General features: G+C 46.9%; 6 protein-coding genes across 6 annotated transcripts; 3 read left to right on the top strand and 3 right to left on the bottom strand.

The window, feature by feature from the left end:
• Positions 1 to 211: 211 nt before the first annotated feature.
• Positions 212 to 3,134, bottom strand: TGAM01_v206109 (pfs domain-containing protein; the record flags this gene model as incomplete). The annotated part of the gene is made up of 4 exons (XM_024549801.1): positions 212 to 580; positions 637 to 991; positions 1,173 to 2,581; positions 2,751 to 3,134. The coding sequence occupies 4 exons, from the start codon at positions 3,132 to 3,134 to the stop codon at positions 212 to 214; spliced, it is 2,517 nt and encodes an 838-aa protein (XP_024405463.1).
• Positions 3,135 to 3,372: 238 nt separating this feature from the next.
• Positions 3,373 to 5,516, top strand: TGAM01_v206108 (hypothetical protein; the record flags this gene model as incomplete). Its single annotated transcript, XM_024549800.1, has 3 exons — positions 3,373 to 3,652; positions 3,784 to 4,432; positions 4,493 to 5,516. The coding sequence occupies 3 exons, from the start codon at positions 3,373 to 3,375 to the stop codon at positions 5,514 to 5,516; spliced, it is 1,953 nt and encodes a 650-aa protein (XP_024405462.1).
• Positions 5,517 to 6,635: 1,119 nt separating this feature from the next.
• On the bottom strand, positions 6,636 to 8,848 carry TGAM01_v206107 (hypothetical protein; the record flags this gene model as incomplete). Its single annotated transcript, XM_024549799.1, has 3 exons — positions 6,636 to 7,079; positions 7,145 to 8,721; positions 8,782 to 8,848. The coding sequence occupies 3 exons, from the start codon at positions 8,846 to 8,848 to the stop codon at positions 6,636 to 6,638; spliced, it is 2,088 nt and encodes a 695-aa protein (XP_024405461.1).
• A 919-nt stretch (positions 8,849 to 9,767) lies between these two features.
• On the bottom strand, positions 9,768 to 10,739 carry TGAM01_v206106 (hypothetical protein; the record flags this gene model as incomplete). Its single annotated transcript, XM_018802645.1, has 1 exon — positions 9,768 to 10,739. The coding sequence occupies one exon, from the start codon at positions 10,737 to 10,739 to the stop codon at positions 9,768 to 9,770; it is 972 nt and encodes a 323-aa protein (XP_018664152.1).
• A 1,136-nt stretch (positions 10,740 to 11,875) lies between these two features.
• TGAM01_v206105 (hypothetical protein) lies at positions 11,876 to 13,162 on the top strand (the record flags this gene model as incomplete). The annotated part of the gene is made up of 1 exon (XM_018802646.1): positions 11,876 to 13,162. The coding sequence occupies one exon, from the start codon at positions 11,876 to 11,878 to the stop codon at positions 13,160 to 13,162; it is 1,287 nt and encodes a 428-aa protein (XP_018664153.1).
• A 1,060-nt stretch (positions 13,163 to 14,222) lies between these two features.
• On the top strand, positions 14,223 to 16,248 carry TGAM01_v206104 (gamma-glutamyltranspeptidase; the record flags this gene model as incomplete). The annotated part of the gene is made up of 3 exons (XM_018802647.1): positions 14,223 to 14,341; positions 14,439 to 14,870; positions 14,931 to 16,248. 3 exons carry the CDS (start codon positions 14,223 to 14,225, stop codon positions 16,246 to 16,248), a joined length of 1,869 nt encoding a protein of 622 aa, XP_018664154.1.
• Positions 16,249 to 16,994: the final 746 nt, after the last annotated feature.

The following is a 16,994-nucleotide window of genomic DNA, read 5'->3' as shown; positions in this document are numbered from 1 at the left end:
TCATCATCGTCCTTCTGGTCACCACTGCGTACGTGATTGAACAAATTCCAAGGTACAAGATAGTCGTAATCGTCCCCTGATTCAACCATGTGCGCTTTGAACAAGGCGAGCATGCCACGCTTTGTGAGCAGTTTAGGGACCAAAAACCTTAAATCCTCGGTATCTTTGAATGTCCACATGTAATCGAGTACCATCGCGGCAACACCAGCCGCTATCGGTGTTGCAAAAGATGTGCCTGATTTCCTCGGGAAATCATCACCAAGCAGCTCTGTGGGCCAGGAAGATTCGATACACTCTCCAACCGCACAGAGAATTTGCCATACTTAGGTTTAGGAGTAAAGCTTGATTTATTTCCATTCCCGTCCGTTGAACCCACACATAGCACTTCGTCCATGCAAGCGGGGAACGCTATCGATTTGTTTTTCCCACCGTTACTGGCCGCAGCAAAGATCAAGACGTCTGCTGCATTGGCCTTGAGAATAGCGCGTCGTATGGGCTCAAGCCGTCCCGTGGTACGAGGGAAACCAAAGGAGATGGAAATGATGTGAACTTTTTTCTCTTCCACAGCCCAATTAATTGCCTGGTATAAATTAACATGAGTCATGGTTCTCAAGTTACCAGCACGAATGCACAAACCTTAGCAACTTGCGACTCATTCCAGTCTTTGCCGTCGACAGACACCCTCGCCACATAAAGATCGATATTCTCCGCAATCCGTAGAAGAGTGCCGCATATGTGTGTTCCGTGGCCAACTTTGTCTTCATGGACCTTAAGTGAGGAGCTCGGTTGGGTACATGTAAAGTCCTGGTAAATGATCTGCCGCCTGAGCATGAAAGGATGCAGCAGCGAGTCAGTGGTATCAATACCCGTGTCGAGGACGGCAACCCGAATGCGCTGATCTGGCAGGCTCGGCCGGCTCGACCGCATCCTCCTGGAGACCTCCTTGACTTCCGCGTAGTAATCTTCGAACCACTCATCTGTGATGGCATTTCTTAATAATGAAAGAGTATCATGTTAGTATGGTGTCTAGAAAATGGGGTATGCACCCAGCTTTTAACGAGATTAGCGCCTTGTAGGCAAATTCGTACGGTCAGCCACACGAAAATGCTACTGAACAGCCGCCAATAAATGAGTATTGGGCATAATAAAAATAAGAATTCAAGAGGTCATACTTAGTACCATCAATGTTACGAGCATCGTCAAAAAGGGCGCTATTGTTTGTCAAACGCTTATTTGCGTGCTCCTTTTCAGGCTGAACATCGCGCACTTCCCCGAACAACCGGATTTGGGCGGCTAAGTATTCGTCCAATGCCCATCTCAATGGGCGTAGTATTTTGCTGTATACTCCCTCTCGAAATGTTTTGTCAGACATGGAACTTTTCATCTGCCCGAAATCACACTCCAAACAGTTCCTCACTGCATGCATATAAAGGCGACCCTCCTCGTAAAAGGGGCGGTCATGGGGGTTAATAGACATGTCTGAAGCCCAGTTCAATATCACTTCAAGCATCTTGCGATCTTCAGCTTCAGTTGTTAGGCCACGCTGGTGACGCAATCCATAAGCCTTTTTCACATGAGCCCAGGGCGCACCAAACCATAGCTCCACTAAGAATTTGGAGAGAGCTAGAATTGCTGGGTCCGTGAACGCGCCTATTGAGTATTCTGGTGTGTCGGCCGCTAGACCAGCGTTGGCATCCCTGGAGGCCCAGAGATTGATTTTAATGGCATCAATATCATACCAGGAGTTCTTATTTGCAGTACTCCAATAACCCGTGAGCCAAGATGTAGAGCAACATAAAATTGCCGAAGCAGCCTGTATCGATAGTTTGAGCTTTTCTAGCGTAGTAAGCGATCTCCTTTCACATCCCTTGAAAAGTTCTTCTAGCGGCAGGAGAACGGGTGTTTCGTTGCTTGTGATCATTGAAGTCATCTTGACGCGCGATCCCGAAGTAGTAGTCAGTATGACATTGAGTCCACTGTTTTTCGATTTCGACTCCTGGTATGATGCGAAGAAGGAACATAGGTTTCGACTGTGCGAAAGATCTGTTGTAGGCAAGTTGATGATGATCGAGTCAGCTGTATCTTCATCCACCTCTTGTTTTACACCTGCAAATCGAACCCTTCGACGGGGTTGCTCCTTTTGCTCAGCTTCTGCTATTGTTACGTCAAAGCTCATCTCCATGTTCTTCCAGGCAGAGCTCTCAATTCTGTTCTGGAATAGTACTGAGATCCGTTCTTCTCCTTTTTGGTCCTGATTATTGTACCAGTCGGGTATCTTGAGGAAGGTTGCATGCTTTGGATGACAGGAGCAATCGAATAATGATTCGGACGCTAGGCTTGATACTGCAGCTGATGAGTCTGACCTCAATTTTTCGAACCTAGCAAATTCTCCCTTCGCGAGACTAATCTTCTGCACATTGACAGACATGAGCTTCTGGTTAGCCTCGTGTAAGGCTTGGAGCTGCTTTTCAACTGAAGCATCTATATCCAAGACCGCAAGCAGAAATCTATCATATTTTGCCTCATCCCATATCAAAGGCTTGATATATGGTTGGTAAGCAATTCTGCTGCCTTCACTAATCTGCCTCAAGTATGTTAGTAGAGAATACATATTAGTGCCCCATCAAGAAGATAACCGATATTGAAGACAATGGCCGGCTTCAAAAAAGCAGGTGATATTAGACATTATGGGCTAAACCAAGTAGATAAATATGTAGTAGATTTAACCTATGCAGAAGCTTGTTACATACCTCGCTCTTGTCCGGATCAGTTAGGAATGCTAGTGCATTCACACTAGCGAGCACTTTTTCAATGCAGTCATTGTATATCATGTATTGCGCTCCTAGCTTCGATTTCAAAAGTCTCTCTGCCAATAACCAGTCGATTTTGTCAAACTTGTGGTCAATTTCCAGGACTCGCAAGACGGCATTTTTGAAAATGATCTCCTCAGCCTCAATATCCAACAAGCAGTGGAGAAGTACAAATCGACGCATGCGAAGCTGATAAAAATCCACAGCTTCCCGAAATCGGAAAATGAGACCCCCAAAGACTGTTCCTGTAATCTGTGTTAATGAATGAGCCATTACTGCTGGGAGGCGAGTGTACATGTAAGCGCCGGGAGCCCTTGATGGCATGACTTCGCGGGTTATGCGCCAGCCTTATGTAGCACTGAGGGGTTCTTGCGCCTAAAGGAATATTGGGCTGATCCTGTCCTTTTAATTGCAACTAATGACCTTCAGTAGTAGGATTCAAGTTGGAGATGCGGAGTACTTCATGCTTAAGCTCGCATTTGGTAGAAATTTCCATTATCTCTTCTTTTTTGCTTCAATTAACCTCTCCATATCACTGGACTGAGCTGACGAAGGTAGCACGATGAGCCTCATGATACGTGAAGACGTCTCAATACGTGAAGAAGTCTTGCGTTGTTCCAAGTTATTCGATTCGGCATTGGCTGAGTCAAGTGAGCTAAAGGATGTGAGCCAACACTTTGCAAAATGGTATTCCAACATTGCGGCACATCGAGCGGGACCAGCATCTCTTGACGAGCGTTTGCGCGATGCTCCAGATGTTCGACTCGCTATTTTGCGATTTCTTAATATTTTGATCAGCATGTTTGATGACTTCACGCCGAACTCACCTGTTGAATCATCATGTAAGCCAAATTTACCTCAAAATCCTTAAACTCATACCCTTCATTCGAAATCCAGCATTTACATGTGACACTTCATCCATCTTTCTTAAGGCTGTAGAAGTAAGAACTGACAAAGATATTGATCTGAAAAGACATATCCAGAATTACGAGCCATAAACTGGATGGCTCGCCGACAGAGGACAGAACGCTCGACGTTCTGGTATATGAAGCAGCGAGTTCAAAGCCTATCACCCTAATGCATAAGGTGGTTGATTGTCTGAAACGCATTACTATTGCCATTCGAGCACCAGCATCGGTGGATAGATATAGAAAGGCTCCACTTATCGACGTTGAGCATTTTCGCCGAACGGATCAGAATCACATCACAGAATTATTTCCTACCGCAAATCTGATACTCAAAGACAGGCTACTTGAAGCTGTCCTCAGTCGTAGACGGTTTCTTCAATATGCTGAAGAACACAGAAAGAAACTAGGACACAAGTCATCATCCCAAATTAGCCAGGATGTAGGCGAGGGAATCGACGCGGAGGGAAAGAGCAACTTCGCAGACACTGTAGCAACGCCATTCTTCCCAGACATACCTTTGGACGATAGCTCGCCAATCGGACTATCGTATAGCGATGGTGATGAGGTTGGAACCGTCGTCTCGAATTCGTCATCTCTCCGCTCTGATATGATGGCTCGAGTGCCCTCAATGCCGCTTGAAGGTCAGAGTGGTAAGCCGTTCGAATGCCCCTGCTGCTTCTTGATGATAGAGGCCAAGAATCGAGAACAATGGAAGTAAGTCAGGAGATTGAAGGAACCATATATACAATAAGATGAATTGACAGCTGGTTGTAGGCGACATGTGATTACTGACATGCGCCCCTACGTGTGTACCTTCGCCGATTGCAAAGTCACCGATCTGCTGTTTCCTAGTCGTCATGACTGGTATAGCCATGAAATTGCTTTCCATCGGAGAAAATGGTTTTGTATATCCGGTTGCTCACTGACGTTTGATTCCTGGCAAGAATTTGACAGCCACGTAAAAGGTATTCACAAAAGCGTTACGGAAGCCGCCGATGCTGAAACGCATGGTGCTTACAGTCGACAGCTGCCTGAATATGAGAAAACGCAATGTCCACTCTGCAGTGCCGAAATACGATATCCTGAGCTGGTCAAAAATCATATTGGTCGCCATCAAGACCAATTGGGACTGTGGCCTCTCCGAAGCATGCGGGAATTCGAAGATAATGACAATCAGCAAGAGTGTGAAGAGGCTGATAGTGAAGTTGATGAAAGTGGAGAAGAGGACGAGCCCGAGTCAGAAGTTCGAGATGTACCCTCAACAGCTGCTCCTGCTTCCCCTCTGGAGGATGAATTGGAGAATCCATGGGATCTGTTTACAAATAAATGGGAGAAGCACGGATCTGCTACGCAATCAGAAGAAGAGCTTCCAGAAGGCCAGATAATCGAAGATGTGCCTTTCGTTAACCCAGCTATTTCTACGCCTCAGCGAAGAAACAGCCGAACGGAGCAACAACCAATCCCAGGCAACATATATAATGGTTCAGAGCCTTCTTTAGAAGAGCATGGCGTAAAGCAAGATCCCTCTGCTTCTAGCCCCAGATCATCAATAGAGAGGGATATCCGATCAAGCTCAACATCCAGCCAAGGAAGTGAGAAGTCTAAGAAGCCTTGGTTTACAGGGATCAGCGGAAACGTTAGTCTTATGGCTGAACGGTTTGGTGGTGCTAAGAAGAAACCAACAAGGGACATAGATAAAGACCCTATACCTCCAGACAGAGACCCCATACCCTCAGACAAAGTAGATCCTAAAGATCAATCTTTTTTAAGGGAATCCGGCTCTTCGAAAAAGCGGTGACGAGAGGACCTGGCAATTAGATCAAGTACAAACGATTGACGACCTCTTGGAAAGAGGCAATGCGTCCAGTCAGATCGACAATGACGCGACGCCGGTGTACGAACCCAGTATTGAGCGACCTCTTATTCAGGAACTCGATCCAAATACTTTAATCAAAATGGAAGGGAGGACCTCTGTTCCCGGCGATAAAGGTGTAGACTTTAGTGTTGAAGACTGGGAAAATTGGGATAGCTCTCCGCGAAAGTCGCCGTTGCCGTCAGAACTGTCGACTTCGAACAGAAGAAGCCCTCGATTAAGGCGCCAACGTAAGTTTAGCAAGCAACCAAGAGAGGGATTATTCGAATAGATTACCGTGGCGTGAGCTCTGTAATTACAGTCTCATAATGAAGAAAGAAAGCCGAGAAGCCGGGAGAGCAAATATTTACGATATGATAGTAACACCCAGACACAGATTTCATCGTGTAATGCCCGCAAAGTCTCTGCCACAAAAGAACCTGTGTTTTGTGAGGGTATCTTGAATATATTTAGATATAAAAAGGACCTTGCCGAGAGCATTAATGAAAAGCCAGATTCTTTTGATTTAAGCAAATCAATATTCCAGGCTCATTGAGCTTTGCTACAACTGCAAAAACGGGCTTGATTTACTCAAATGGCACCGATGTCTCCTCGGCACTTGAGGACATCTCGCGAGATCTCTCTAGTTTGGGCCAAGAGATTGCGGAACAAAAAGCCGTTGTATACTGCTCTAGCGGAGATAGAGGAGCAGCAAAGCATTTCATCACTGCCATCAAGAGCACATACGAGGAAACAAATAAGCTTGTCAAATGGGCTGCCACTGAAAGCGAAACAATTTTGCATGGAATATCGTGCCTCAGAGCCACGAGTTATTAAGAAACGTTGGGCAAGTTACTATTTTGTCTCTAGAGGTAAATGAGTCAGCTGCATAAACCATAAACTTACTACTGTTATGAGCCTATATACAAGATTCCCTGGATATGTAAGGATCTTTAGTGTCACCTTAGAACCACAAGGAAATAACTAACCCGGCATTGAAACATTTCACAACGAAAGTTTCAAGATTGAGAACAAAGTAACTGAGAATACACTACGCTGCCGAAACTATATTGTAGTGGGGGCAGGATCATATACATCAGCCTCATCACGCAATATTGTCTGAAACTCTTCACGGCCGAGTCGTCGTTTAAGCATCTTCTCCTTCTGCCATACACACTTCAATGCCCTCTTCAAGTCTTCTCGGAGCATTCGACGCTGGATCCAGTCTCTGTGTATCGGATCCCGCGTTTCAGACCCTACCAGAAATAGAGACTTGTCAATCCAGTGATAGCGGACTTTTGACTGCTGCAGTCGATAGGCAATCTGTAAATACGATGTGACCCAGTTCTGGACCTTTTCATCGGGCAGTGTCTCACTCTGACAGCGGAAATGATATAGGCGAATGGCGTAGAATTCGCATACGGCGGCATCGATCTGAAAGCGTAGCCGGGAATAGTCGTCGTCCCCCATACCATCGCGATGAGCGATTCGAAAGAAGGATCGGTATTTCTATAATCGACCACTCATATTAGAAACCAGCATCATCCCTCTTGATCAGGTACATTGCTACTCACCTCTTCTTGTGCTTCTATATCTTTCTCGATGCTTTGATAGTCACCAACTCCGTACCAAAACAGTTGGTTTATCCAATGATAGAGCCTGTGTTGATCTTGGTACACGCTGGCGCATTCTGAACTCTCAATATCGTAGGCGAGCTCACAATATGGATACTCCCTTCCATGGTTCAACTCTAGATAGTTGTGAGCCATCTGCTGTATGTGACGCATACGATCCTTCTCATAGCAAAAGTCGGAAAGCTCTCCGCCGTAGCCAAAGATGTTAAGCTGCACATCCAAGTTGGCAATCATACAAAGTATTTTCATCACCATGCTTATTCTTGCCGCACTGTTTTCTTTAGAAGACTGTGTAGCCATGATGGCATTAGGTGGACCGCAGACCTCATCCAGTAGGTATGCGCGTGAGTATTGATACACCTTCTTGCTTAGCTCTTGCCGTTGGATGCGGCCGATTGCAGAGTCACTCTCCATTGTGAACAAGGCCAAGAACCAAAAGGATATCATGACTTCCATGATTTCACTGTTCTGTCCTTCCAGCTGCTTATGCAAGAGCACAAGTCCTTTGTGTAAGTGGGCTGAGCTCAGTCGCGAGGCATTGGCATCTTGTGTATCTCTAGCCAGGCCTCGAAGAGAGATTGCCAGGATGAGATGGAGTATCATGTTGCTGTTAGTCGCCGCGGTAAGATAGATGGAATACTCTGACCATAAGAACCCCTTGACACTTCGAAAGTATGAAAAGTGGCCTCTATAATAATCTAGAGCTTTCCTCTCGATTTGGCTAAGATTGAGTGCGTCGGCCAGCTCGTAGGACATTTTGGGCGACAGTAAGGTTGTGGCCTGCTGGAATTTGAAATGCTCTTTCATATACTTGATCGGAAATAACGGCTCTGTGTACGTGTAAAAGGGCTGGGTCAAAGGATCCAAAGAACCGCTACTAGAAATTCCAGGATTATTCAACCATGTAGGCTTGAAGTACGCATCTGTGGGCTCTGCAATCAACGACTGCGTGGGAAATGATGACTTCGTCAAGAAGGTATTTCCCTCTTCGTGAGAAGGGGGGTTCTCGACAAGGCCATCCAGCATACGACTGAAACTATTATCAAATGCTTGGCGAAGGGGGCTGGTTGGCCCGGCCGCCGTGACCGAGGCTGTCGTCAGCTGGTTGGCTACTTCTTCCCCAGGTGATGCAATGAGACCATCCATATCACTACTCCAGGATATAGGCTCAATGATCTCCAATGAGCGAACGCCATTTGCAATATCTGCAGGGGAGCTAATGATGTCGGGATCCGCTGGGGAGTCGATTTGTCGGATAGATACGCTATTGGTAATCTTGGCGGATGATGCGGGTTGGCAGTCTGGGGTAGTTTGTTGGGTACATGAATTCGGCAACAGCCTCGGAGGCTCCCAACGTAGGATGTTTCTGGATTTAACAGGACCATGCCCACGTCTGCGGATTTTGAGCGGAATTGGAGGCTCAGGCTTGTGGCAAGGCAGGTCTAGAGAGGAGCACCTCCCACAAGCTGGCTGCTTCTCATCGCATTTAACGCGTCTTGTTCTGCAGTTGATACAGCCTATGCAGAAACATTTGTGAGCCTGTAAGTGCTATATCTCGGCTTAACTGCTGCTCTTACCATTTCTTGATCTCTTCAACTTCTCTCGAGGCTTCTCAGCCACATCATCTCCAGGTCCGGTTGCCATGGTCTGAGTCAGTCAAACGATGAACCTGTCAGGTTACTCTAGTTCCGGAAAGAAGCATTGTGTCAGTAAGGGAGCGAGTGTGGGCTATTTCATACAATTACATGTATGGAAGAAGCAGCCATTCATGAAGACGTCGGCTATGCTTTGAGGCTGGAACCATATAAGAGCTAAATCCGCCTTGTGGATCTTTTGTCTGCACGTTTAGTAGCGATGTGGAGGCCTTGGAATTAGCCTGACATGGGGACGGGATATTCTGGCGAATAAGCTTCATGCGCTTTTACTGACATTGAGATCCAGACATCGGCAGGTGAATGTTGGAGGCTTAGCTAACCCGCACCAGACATCAAAGGCGAAGGAGAAAAAAGCTCAATCAATGATGCATAGCAATTGGAAATTATTCAGCATGCTAAGCGAGGTGTACAAAGTTAAGACAGCAGTCTAGAAGCTGTGCTGATGCATCAGTGCCATTAGCACATGCTAGACTCGAAATTATTCGATGCCACCTAATTCACAGGATTTCCACTAACGGCGCTATTGTGTCTATCGGGTTTAACATTTCCGAACATTTAATCCTTTGAAGTTGATAATGATATTCATGGTGGTTTATCAATGGCTCATGCCGAATGCAGAATATTAAATCCATCTCTTTGTCAACAACGTTGCATGTACTCTAGACAGCTCGGAGTACTTTAAAGAAAGAACACACTTTACATCTTCCGTTAATACGCTTCAAGGCCTTCAGATACAACAAGTTTTGTTTCATGAATTGTAAAAATTTCTATAGTTCTAACGTTAAAGCTAGTTAACATCCTTAGACTAAAATTAAGCAAAAGATTAGCATAAAACTAGCAGTCATACAATGCTCTATAACAGATATAAAGTATCCATATCTGGTCTTACTAATCTAAATACAATTCCATCAGTGTTGAGAGGCAAATGCAGCTGCGTAAAGATCCATGTCTGCAACAAAACCGTTTGTCCTTGTAGGCTCCCAGCCCAACAATTGCTTCGCTCGAGATGATGATCCACGCAGAGTCGTGCTCATGGCTTCTGCAAACAAATCGTCTCCGCTTCCAACCAGCGTCCATTTTCCTTTATATCCCCAGCTAGAAGCCATGGCCGCGAAAATCTCCGACATGCTCTCTTGACTAGTGAGTAGATCAAACACTGGATAAGTAGAACCGTTGCTAATGAGTGATAGATTCTCAATAGCCTTCTGGAAGCCAGTCGCCACATCGTCTACATGAACGAGCGCTGGTCTAGAATCGGCCTCTAGAGGAATATTAACGGATTCTGGGCCACCACTCCGTGCTGCTTCAAGAAGTGGGAGGATAAATGGAGTCCAGATGGTGTTTTCATGGCCATAGATCAATGCTGGTCTCAATATGGCAACATCGAGGACGTCAGAAGCAGACAAGATGGTGTTTTCGAGGCCAACTCTCCATGAAACGAGAGCTCTTGGAGGGGTAACTGCAGTGGGACCGACAATATCGAGATCGGTCAGTGGCGTATTGCTGGATCCATGGACCCAAGTGCCTGAACAGTAAATGAAACCGAGTTTAGGGCCTTTGACACCCGCAGCGGCGTAGCTATCCAAGCGTTCTTGGCTGATCTCCTTGGCGTGACTGAGAAACTTGGCTGTTTCTTGATAGGCGCCGGCAACGTCGACAATGACTTCGATATGGTGATTGCGAACAGCATCCATATAAGCCTTCGGTTCATTTACCGGATCAGGGCAGATGATGGGTATAACTTCGGCGAGAGCCAGAGTCTTGGCCTTGGCCTCGGAACGAGCAATGCCATATACTCTGTGCTGTCCGCTGCGCACCAGCGTTTCGGCGAGCCTCTTGCCGACATAGCCAGTGGCTCCGAGAATAAGAACTTTGGTCATTGTTGCGAGAATTAAGTTTCTTTGAAGGGGCTTGGGTTGTAAAAGAGTTGAAGAATGTTTAAAGTTTGGTATTGGTGCTTTGCAATAATGTCTTGTTGAGCTGGCAATTTCGTTTCCTCTTTGTATGTTGAGTGATGATATTAGAAGAAATGCCAAAGAGTTGACTTCTACAGCAGTATATATAGATTCATGATTGTTTACAAATGGTCATCATTATTTTCCATGTACATATGGCAAATCCTTTCCCAACAGCGGATTTTGCAGGCAATTCGGAGACAAGCCAAGCCAGCTTCACGGCGCCGAAGCAGAGGTTCTCTCGATTGCCCAATAAGGCAATCTTTAATCCGCTCTGCTCCGGCGTTTATAGCACTTCTGGTACTAAAGTCTGAGGCACAAGCCGGAGGGGCAATTGCTGTTCTTGGTCTAATCGAATCTCATGGAAAGGACCACGACTCAAGAGCTTAAAACTCGGGTTTTGATTTGAAGAGCTGGTGCACTAACTCCGAAACATGGCGGGGTCGATCGTCATCGGCACAGAAGTGGCAGTCAAAGATTCGGAACGGGCTTATACCAGAAGAGGTGCAATAACGGCGAAGTATTTAGATGGTAATTGCTCATGCGAATACCCAATGACTCATTTCTTAAAACTCGATTCAATTAATTCCAACAAGCACAGCCATCAAAGCTTGCTCAAATGATGATGTTATGACTATATCTACGCCCTAATAATGTCTCTCTTACCATCAGCCCCGCATAGGGTCCAGGTTTTCGAAGCAGCAGTATGCATCTATCTGCATAGTCCCTGCGGTAGAAATGTAGCGCCACTATCGTTTAGAGCTTGGGCCTTGGGCGTTAAACAGCTCGATTGGCAGCACTTGGGCGCTGTTAGCAAAACGGTTTCTCCATCTGTCAGAGGGCGCTACGCCCTTAACAAAATCACGACCATGGATCATGATCAAGGCCGCTGATCGTTTACGTCAGGTCTAGGCAGCATCTTGTTTGTTGATAGCATCACATTTATGCTCATTAGATATTTAAGAGGAGAATTTGCTTACAATCTAGGTGCTCAGCCTCCGGTCAATGCATTCGCATCTCAACTCTATCCCCTCAGTTCATTCTCGCCAAAGCCAGCCACCATGTCTCTATCAGTACGAGCCCATGCATCAGAAAAGGCCAGTGAAAGCCTTTTGATATGGAAAGTTCTCAAGGATCTCTGGGATCCAGATACCAACCCCTCTGGAATTGTCAGCTTGGGCGTTGCAGAAAACAGACTTATGCACGACATTCTCTCCCAACACATCCATCAGAATCTGGCTCTGGTGAACGAAGCATTTACTTATGGAGATGGCTCCGCAGGGTCGAAACGTCTCCGCGAATCTCTGTCTCGCTTCCTCAATAAACACTTCAAACTTGTCATTCCAATTATCCCTGCACATATATCCATCACAAACGGGTGCAGTGCCGCGGTTGAACATCTTGCGTGGGCATTTGCCAATCCAGGAGAGGGATATCTGCTGGGACAGCCATATTACGGGACCTTCATCGAGGACCTAACGGCTCGAACGGGCGCCAAAGTCGTCTCGGTGCCTTTCCATGGCGTCGATCCTTTCAGTAACGACGCTGTCGCCAAATACGAAGAAGCACTCTTAAAGGCCAAGGCAGAGGGGACGAAAGTAGCTGGTCTTGTTCTCTGTAATCCGCACAATCCACTTGGCCGCTGCTACTCTCGAGAGACGATTGTTGGACTTTTGAAACTCTGTGAAAAGTACCAGCTCCATTTTATCGGCGACGAAATTTATGCCTTGTCAGTCTGGGAAAATACCGTGGATGCTGGCGCTTCGTTTGAGCCCTTTACATCTTGCCTCAGCATTGATCTGGCTGGCATTATCGAACCATCGCGAGTCCACGTTGTTTATGGCATGTCAAAAGATTTTGGAGCAAATGGCATTAGACTTGGCGCCGTCATATCGCAGGCTAACCAATCTCTACACGATGCGTTGATACCCGTTAGTCTCTATAGCTCAGCATCCTCTCTCTCACAACACGCCACGGCAAACATTCTTGATGACCATGACTGGGTGGAGTATTATATCGCCGAGAACAAACGAAGACTGGCGCAGCAGTACGAATCAGCAGTTTCATGGGCTAAATCACAAGGCATCAGGTACCGACCCGGCGTCCATGCTGCGTTCTTCTTGTGGGTGGACTTGGGAAGTTTTTACAAGTCACTGCATCCCGATGCCGTCACTGATGGCTTGAACGAGACAATAGCCACGGCACTTCTCAAGCATAGAATCTTTCTTGCATCTGGAACAAAGTTTGGGTCAGAGGAAACAGGCTGGTTTCGAATCGTGTTTTCTCACCCGGAGCCATATTTGCGTGAGGGTCTTGGAAGAGTGCTTAAGGCGTTGAAGGAGCTTTAATCCGGCATGGTTGAAATACAATTTTTATGGAGATTAGCTATGAAGAAAACTTAATAATAGAATATTCTCGATTATACCTAAATACATATAAATGCTTCTACTTGAGTAGAGGCAACTATACGAGTAGACTGAACAGCCACCGGCTCCGGCATCGTGAGCCGAGACTTACACCGTAGGAATAAATTAGGCGATATCTAGCCTAGTCTGAGATCTTCACTTCAGACTGTTTGCCCATTTTAGTCCATTTCAAAGATAAAGCCCGTTCCAATTGACTACTCTCCACGGTCGGCCGACTTTAGTCTCCAGGTTGAGGCTGGTTATTGCAGATTTGCTTAGCGCCTTAGACATTATCTTGAAACCCCCAACATCACAAACGCTGATAACGATGGGGTAGAAAATACAATCTGTATGTCTTGACAAAGAGCAATCTGTTTTGGCATAGCGGGTTTACAACTGTTGATTCAACGTGAGGGGAAAGCGGGGATACCATAGCAAAGGCCCCGTAATAACGTGCGCCCTCTGTAGGCCAATTCTGAGATGCGGGAAAGCAAGCACAAGGGTACGGAGGACAAGCCATGGCTTAGTATGTAGAAAATACTGCATGGCACGAGGCTGAGTGTAAGAAATAGGCGGCTCTTAGCTGGGCTCTATGATAGCGACAGGATCGTATGAAAATGACAGCCTTGTCCATGTCAGTAGACGATACCACTGGCTGTTGGGATCTGAGAAAGAGTCCAGGGGTTCGTAGATTTGCCATGTGTAGCAATCAATCGTGAACCACCCCGGCCATCCGGCCTCTTTAGCTTAGACAGGAAGGCCGAGATAAGAATGCATATGGATGATCCAGACGTCATGATCCAATGGCTCTTCTAGGCCTGTTGTCGGCTTGTAATCTAGCCGATTAGTGCCTTTATCTATTGTCCTTGTATAGTAAGAGCAACATTTCCTAATATCACTGCCATCCTTGCTGTTTCCTCCCTCGCAAGAAAATCGCCAAACCTGGAGCTCCGTTTTTCGGTGCCTGCGCTCGCGAAGACTTACCGATAGAGCCAGTCCCATAATGTCTCAACCACTATTCTATTACACATGGGAACTCGCGCAGCAGCTAGTCGGCAAATTCGCGAACAATGCGGTGTGGCACACGGACGAGAAGGTGGATAGGAGGACATGGGCAAAAAAGTAGGTATATAAAGGTGGTTCAATCCTTTTCTCAGAGACATTGAAGAGCCAGGGTTATATCTGTGAGAGCCTAGGTCTTCCTGTCTTGATACTCCAGGCCCAGCCATTTCCATAATCTGTACTTCAGCATGGCTCATCGCCGTTTAAAGTCAGTGGCCAAGCCGCTTGCCCTCCTGCTCTCGTTATTACCGTATGGCAACACATCACCAACGCCACCATGCAGTACACCCCCCGGAGTGCAGATTCCCAAGACAGGAGCTGTTGCCTCTCAAAGCACTGTCTGCAGTAATATAGGTATCCAATTGCTCAAGGACGGTGGTAATGCTGTCGATGCTCTTGTGGGTACCGTCTTCTGCGTTGGTGTTATTGGGATGTATCACAGCGGAATTGGTGGCGGCGGCTTCTTGCTAATGAGACTGAGCAACGGCACGTATGAGTTTGTCGACATGCGCGAGACTGCTCCAGGTGCCGCTACTCAAGACATGTACAACAAGGATGAAAATCTCAGCTTATACGGCGGAATGGCAAGGTAAGATGGCAATACGACAGGATGTTCTCTTTTTAACACATTGCTGATTACTGTTCATAGTGGTGTCCCTGGAGAGCTTCGAGGAACAGAGTACATACACGATAGATATGGCGCTCTTCCATGGGCTCACGTAATAAAGCCGTCCATTGAGGTTGCCAGGAATGGTTTTGAGGTGACCGAGGACTTGATTAGCACCATCAAGCAGACGTCACCAAACAACTTTCTCACAGAAGACCCAGCATGGGCTATTGACTTTGCTCCCAAGGGACGCCTCGTCAGGCTGGGCGAGACAATGACACGCAGGCGATATGCCGATACCCTGGAGGCAATTGCTCAACATGGCGCCGATGCGTTTTACACCGGGCCTATTGCCAATGCCACGATTCGCGCATTGAAAGCTGCTGGTGGAATCATGACACTGGAGGATCTGAAGAACTATACTGTTGCTATCAGAGAACCCCTGCAGATCAACTATCGCGGGTACAAACTCACCAGCACCAACGCTCCCTCAAGTGGTGCCGTAGCACTGAGCGCTTTGAATACTGTTGGCGGGTTCGATGGATTCAACGACCCTTCACAGGTGAATTTGACGACACACCGGCTGGATGAGGCTATCCGATTTGCCTACGGCCAGCGCACTGAGCTTGGAGATCCGTCATTTGTTGATGGCATAGACAAATACACCAAGGAGATGATTTCCGCCAAAACTGGAGCTGAGATTCGCTCCAAGATTTCCAATTATCGGACGCAAAACGTGTCTTACTATGATCCTAAAGGCTTGGAATCTCTCGAGACTCCGGGAACATCTCATATTGTCGCTGCTGATGCCAGCGGAATGGCCGTCTCAATGACCACCACTATCAACTTACTCTTTGGATCAACTGTCATCGTTCCAGAGACGGGCGTTATCATGAACGATGAGATGAACGACTTTAGCATTCCTGGCCTTAGCAACAGCTTCGGCTATATACCCAGTCCAGCTAATTATATCCGCCCTGGAAAGCGTCCTCTATCATCCATTTCTCCCATCATTGCAGAGACTGCGGACGGCAAGCTTTATCTCGCACTTGGCTCTGCTGGAGGCAGCCGCATCATTACTGCTAATATCCAGAACACGGTTCATGTCATTGATGGCAATATGACAACTGCTGAGGCGCTGGCCCAGCCGCGTTTGCATGATCAGCTTGTTCCCGATCGGGCAACTTTTGAATACGCATATGATAACCAGACTGTGGCGTTCATGAAGTCACTTGGCCACAATATTACGTGGGTTGCGCCGGGACAAAGTACAGCACAAGCTGTGAGATTGCTCCCCAACGGAACGTTTGAGGCAGCAGGAGAGCCAAGGCAGGTGTCCTCTGGAGGCTTTGCGATTTGAAGATGTTATAATTGGGCTACTCATAATAACATTAAAGTGTATATTGTTTATAATTCTATTCGTGTGACCTGATCCACCTAATTGGAGTGTCGCTCTTTAATGTCCGTCTCCCAATCTGTCAGCAGCCCCATGATTTCAACAGAATTTGTCCAGCTGGGTGATGGCCGCGGGGCTTCTTTGACGCCCTGAGCAATGCAGTCTTCCACACGCTTAACCTGATGTCCAAAAGCGTCCAATTGAGCGCTAACAACGATTTCCTCCGTGGACCCGCCATAGGTCTTGATCTCAATGATGTTATCGCCAGCCAGCGGCAGCCAAGGGTTTGTCCTAAATCGCAGCACGCCCTTGTCGCCCTGGATGGAAAAGCCAAAGTCGTTTCCGAAGCTGTCAGTGGATTGAATGGTGGCCAAAACTCCGTTGTCGAATCGGACATTAAGAGAGGCATCTCGAACATGCAAGGTGCCGTCAGTGGAAACGTTGCCCAGCCCAGTAATTTGCCGCTTTGCAAACGCTTCAGGTCCAAACGCAGTCTCCATGATGAAATGCACCAGAGAAACAGGGTAGCAGCCCAAATTGTAAATGGTGCCCATTCCCAGTGGATTGGCCTTCTTCCAGATGTTGGCGGCGTAGTAGCCGGACATGCCCTTGACTGTGCCCAAAACGCCAGATTGCACAATGGAGGCAATCTTCTCCATCAAAGGATGGCAGAGATACATCAGGCCCTCGAGGAAGAAGACATTTGCCTC

This window comes from Trichoderma gamsii (genome assembly GCF_001481775.2).
Source record: "Trichoderma gamsii strain T6085 chromosome Unknown Scaffold_20.2, whole genome shotgun sequence".
Taxonomy (NCBI): Eukaryota; Fungi; Ascomycota; class Sordariomycetes; order Hypocreales; family Hypocreaceae; genus Trichoderma; species Trichoderma gamsii.
Note: the sequence above shows the minus strand (reverse complement) of the source record. Positions and strands in the feature narration are given on the sequence as shown.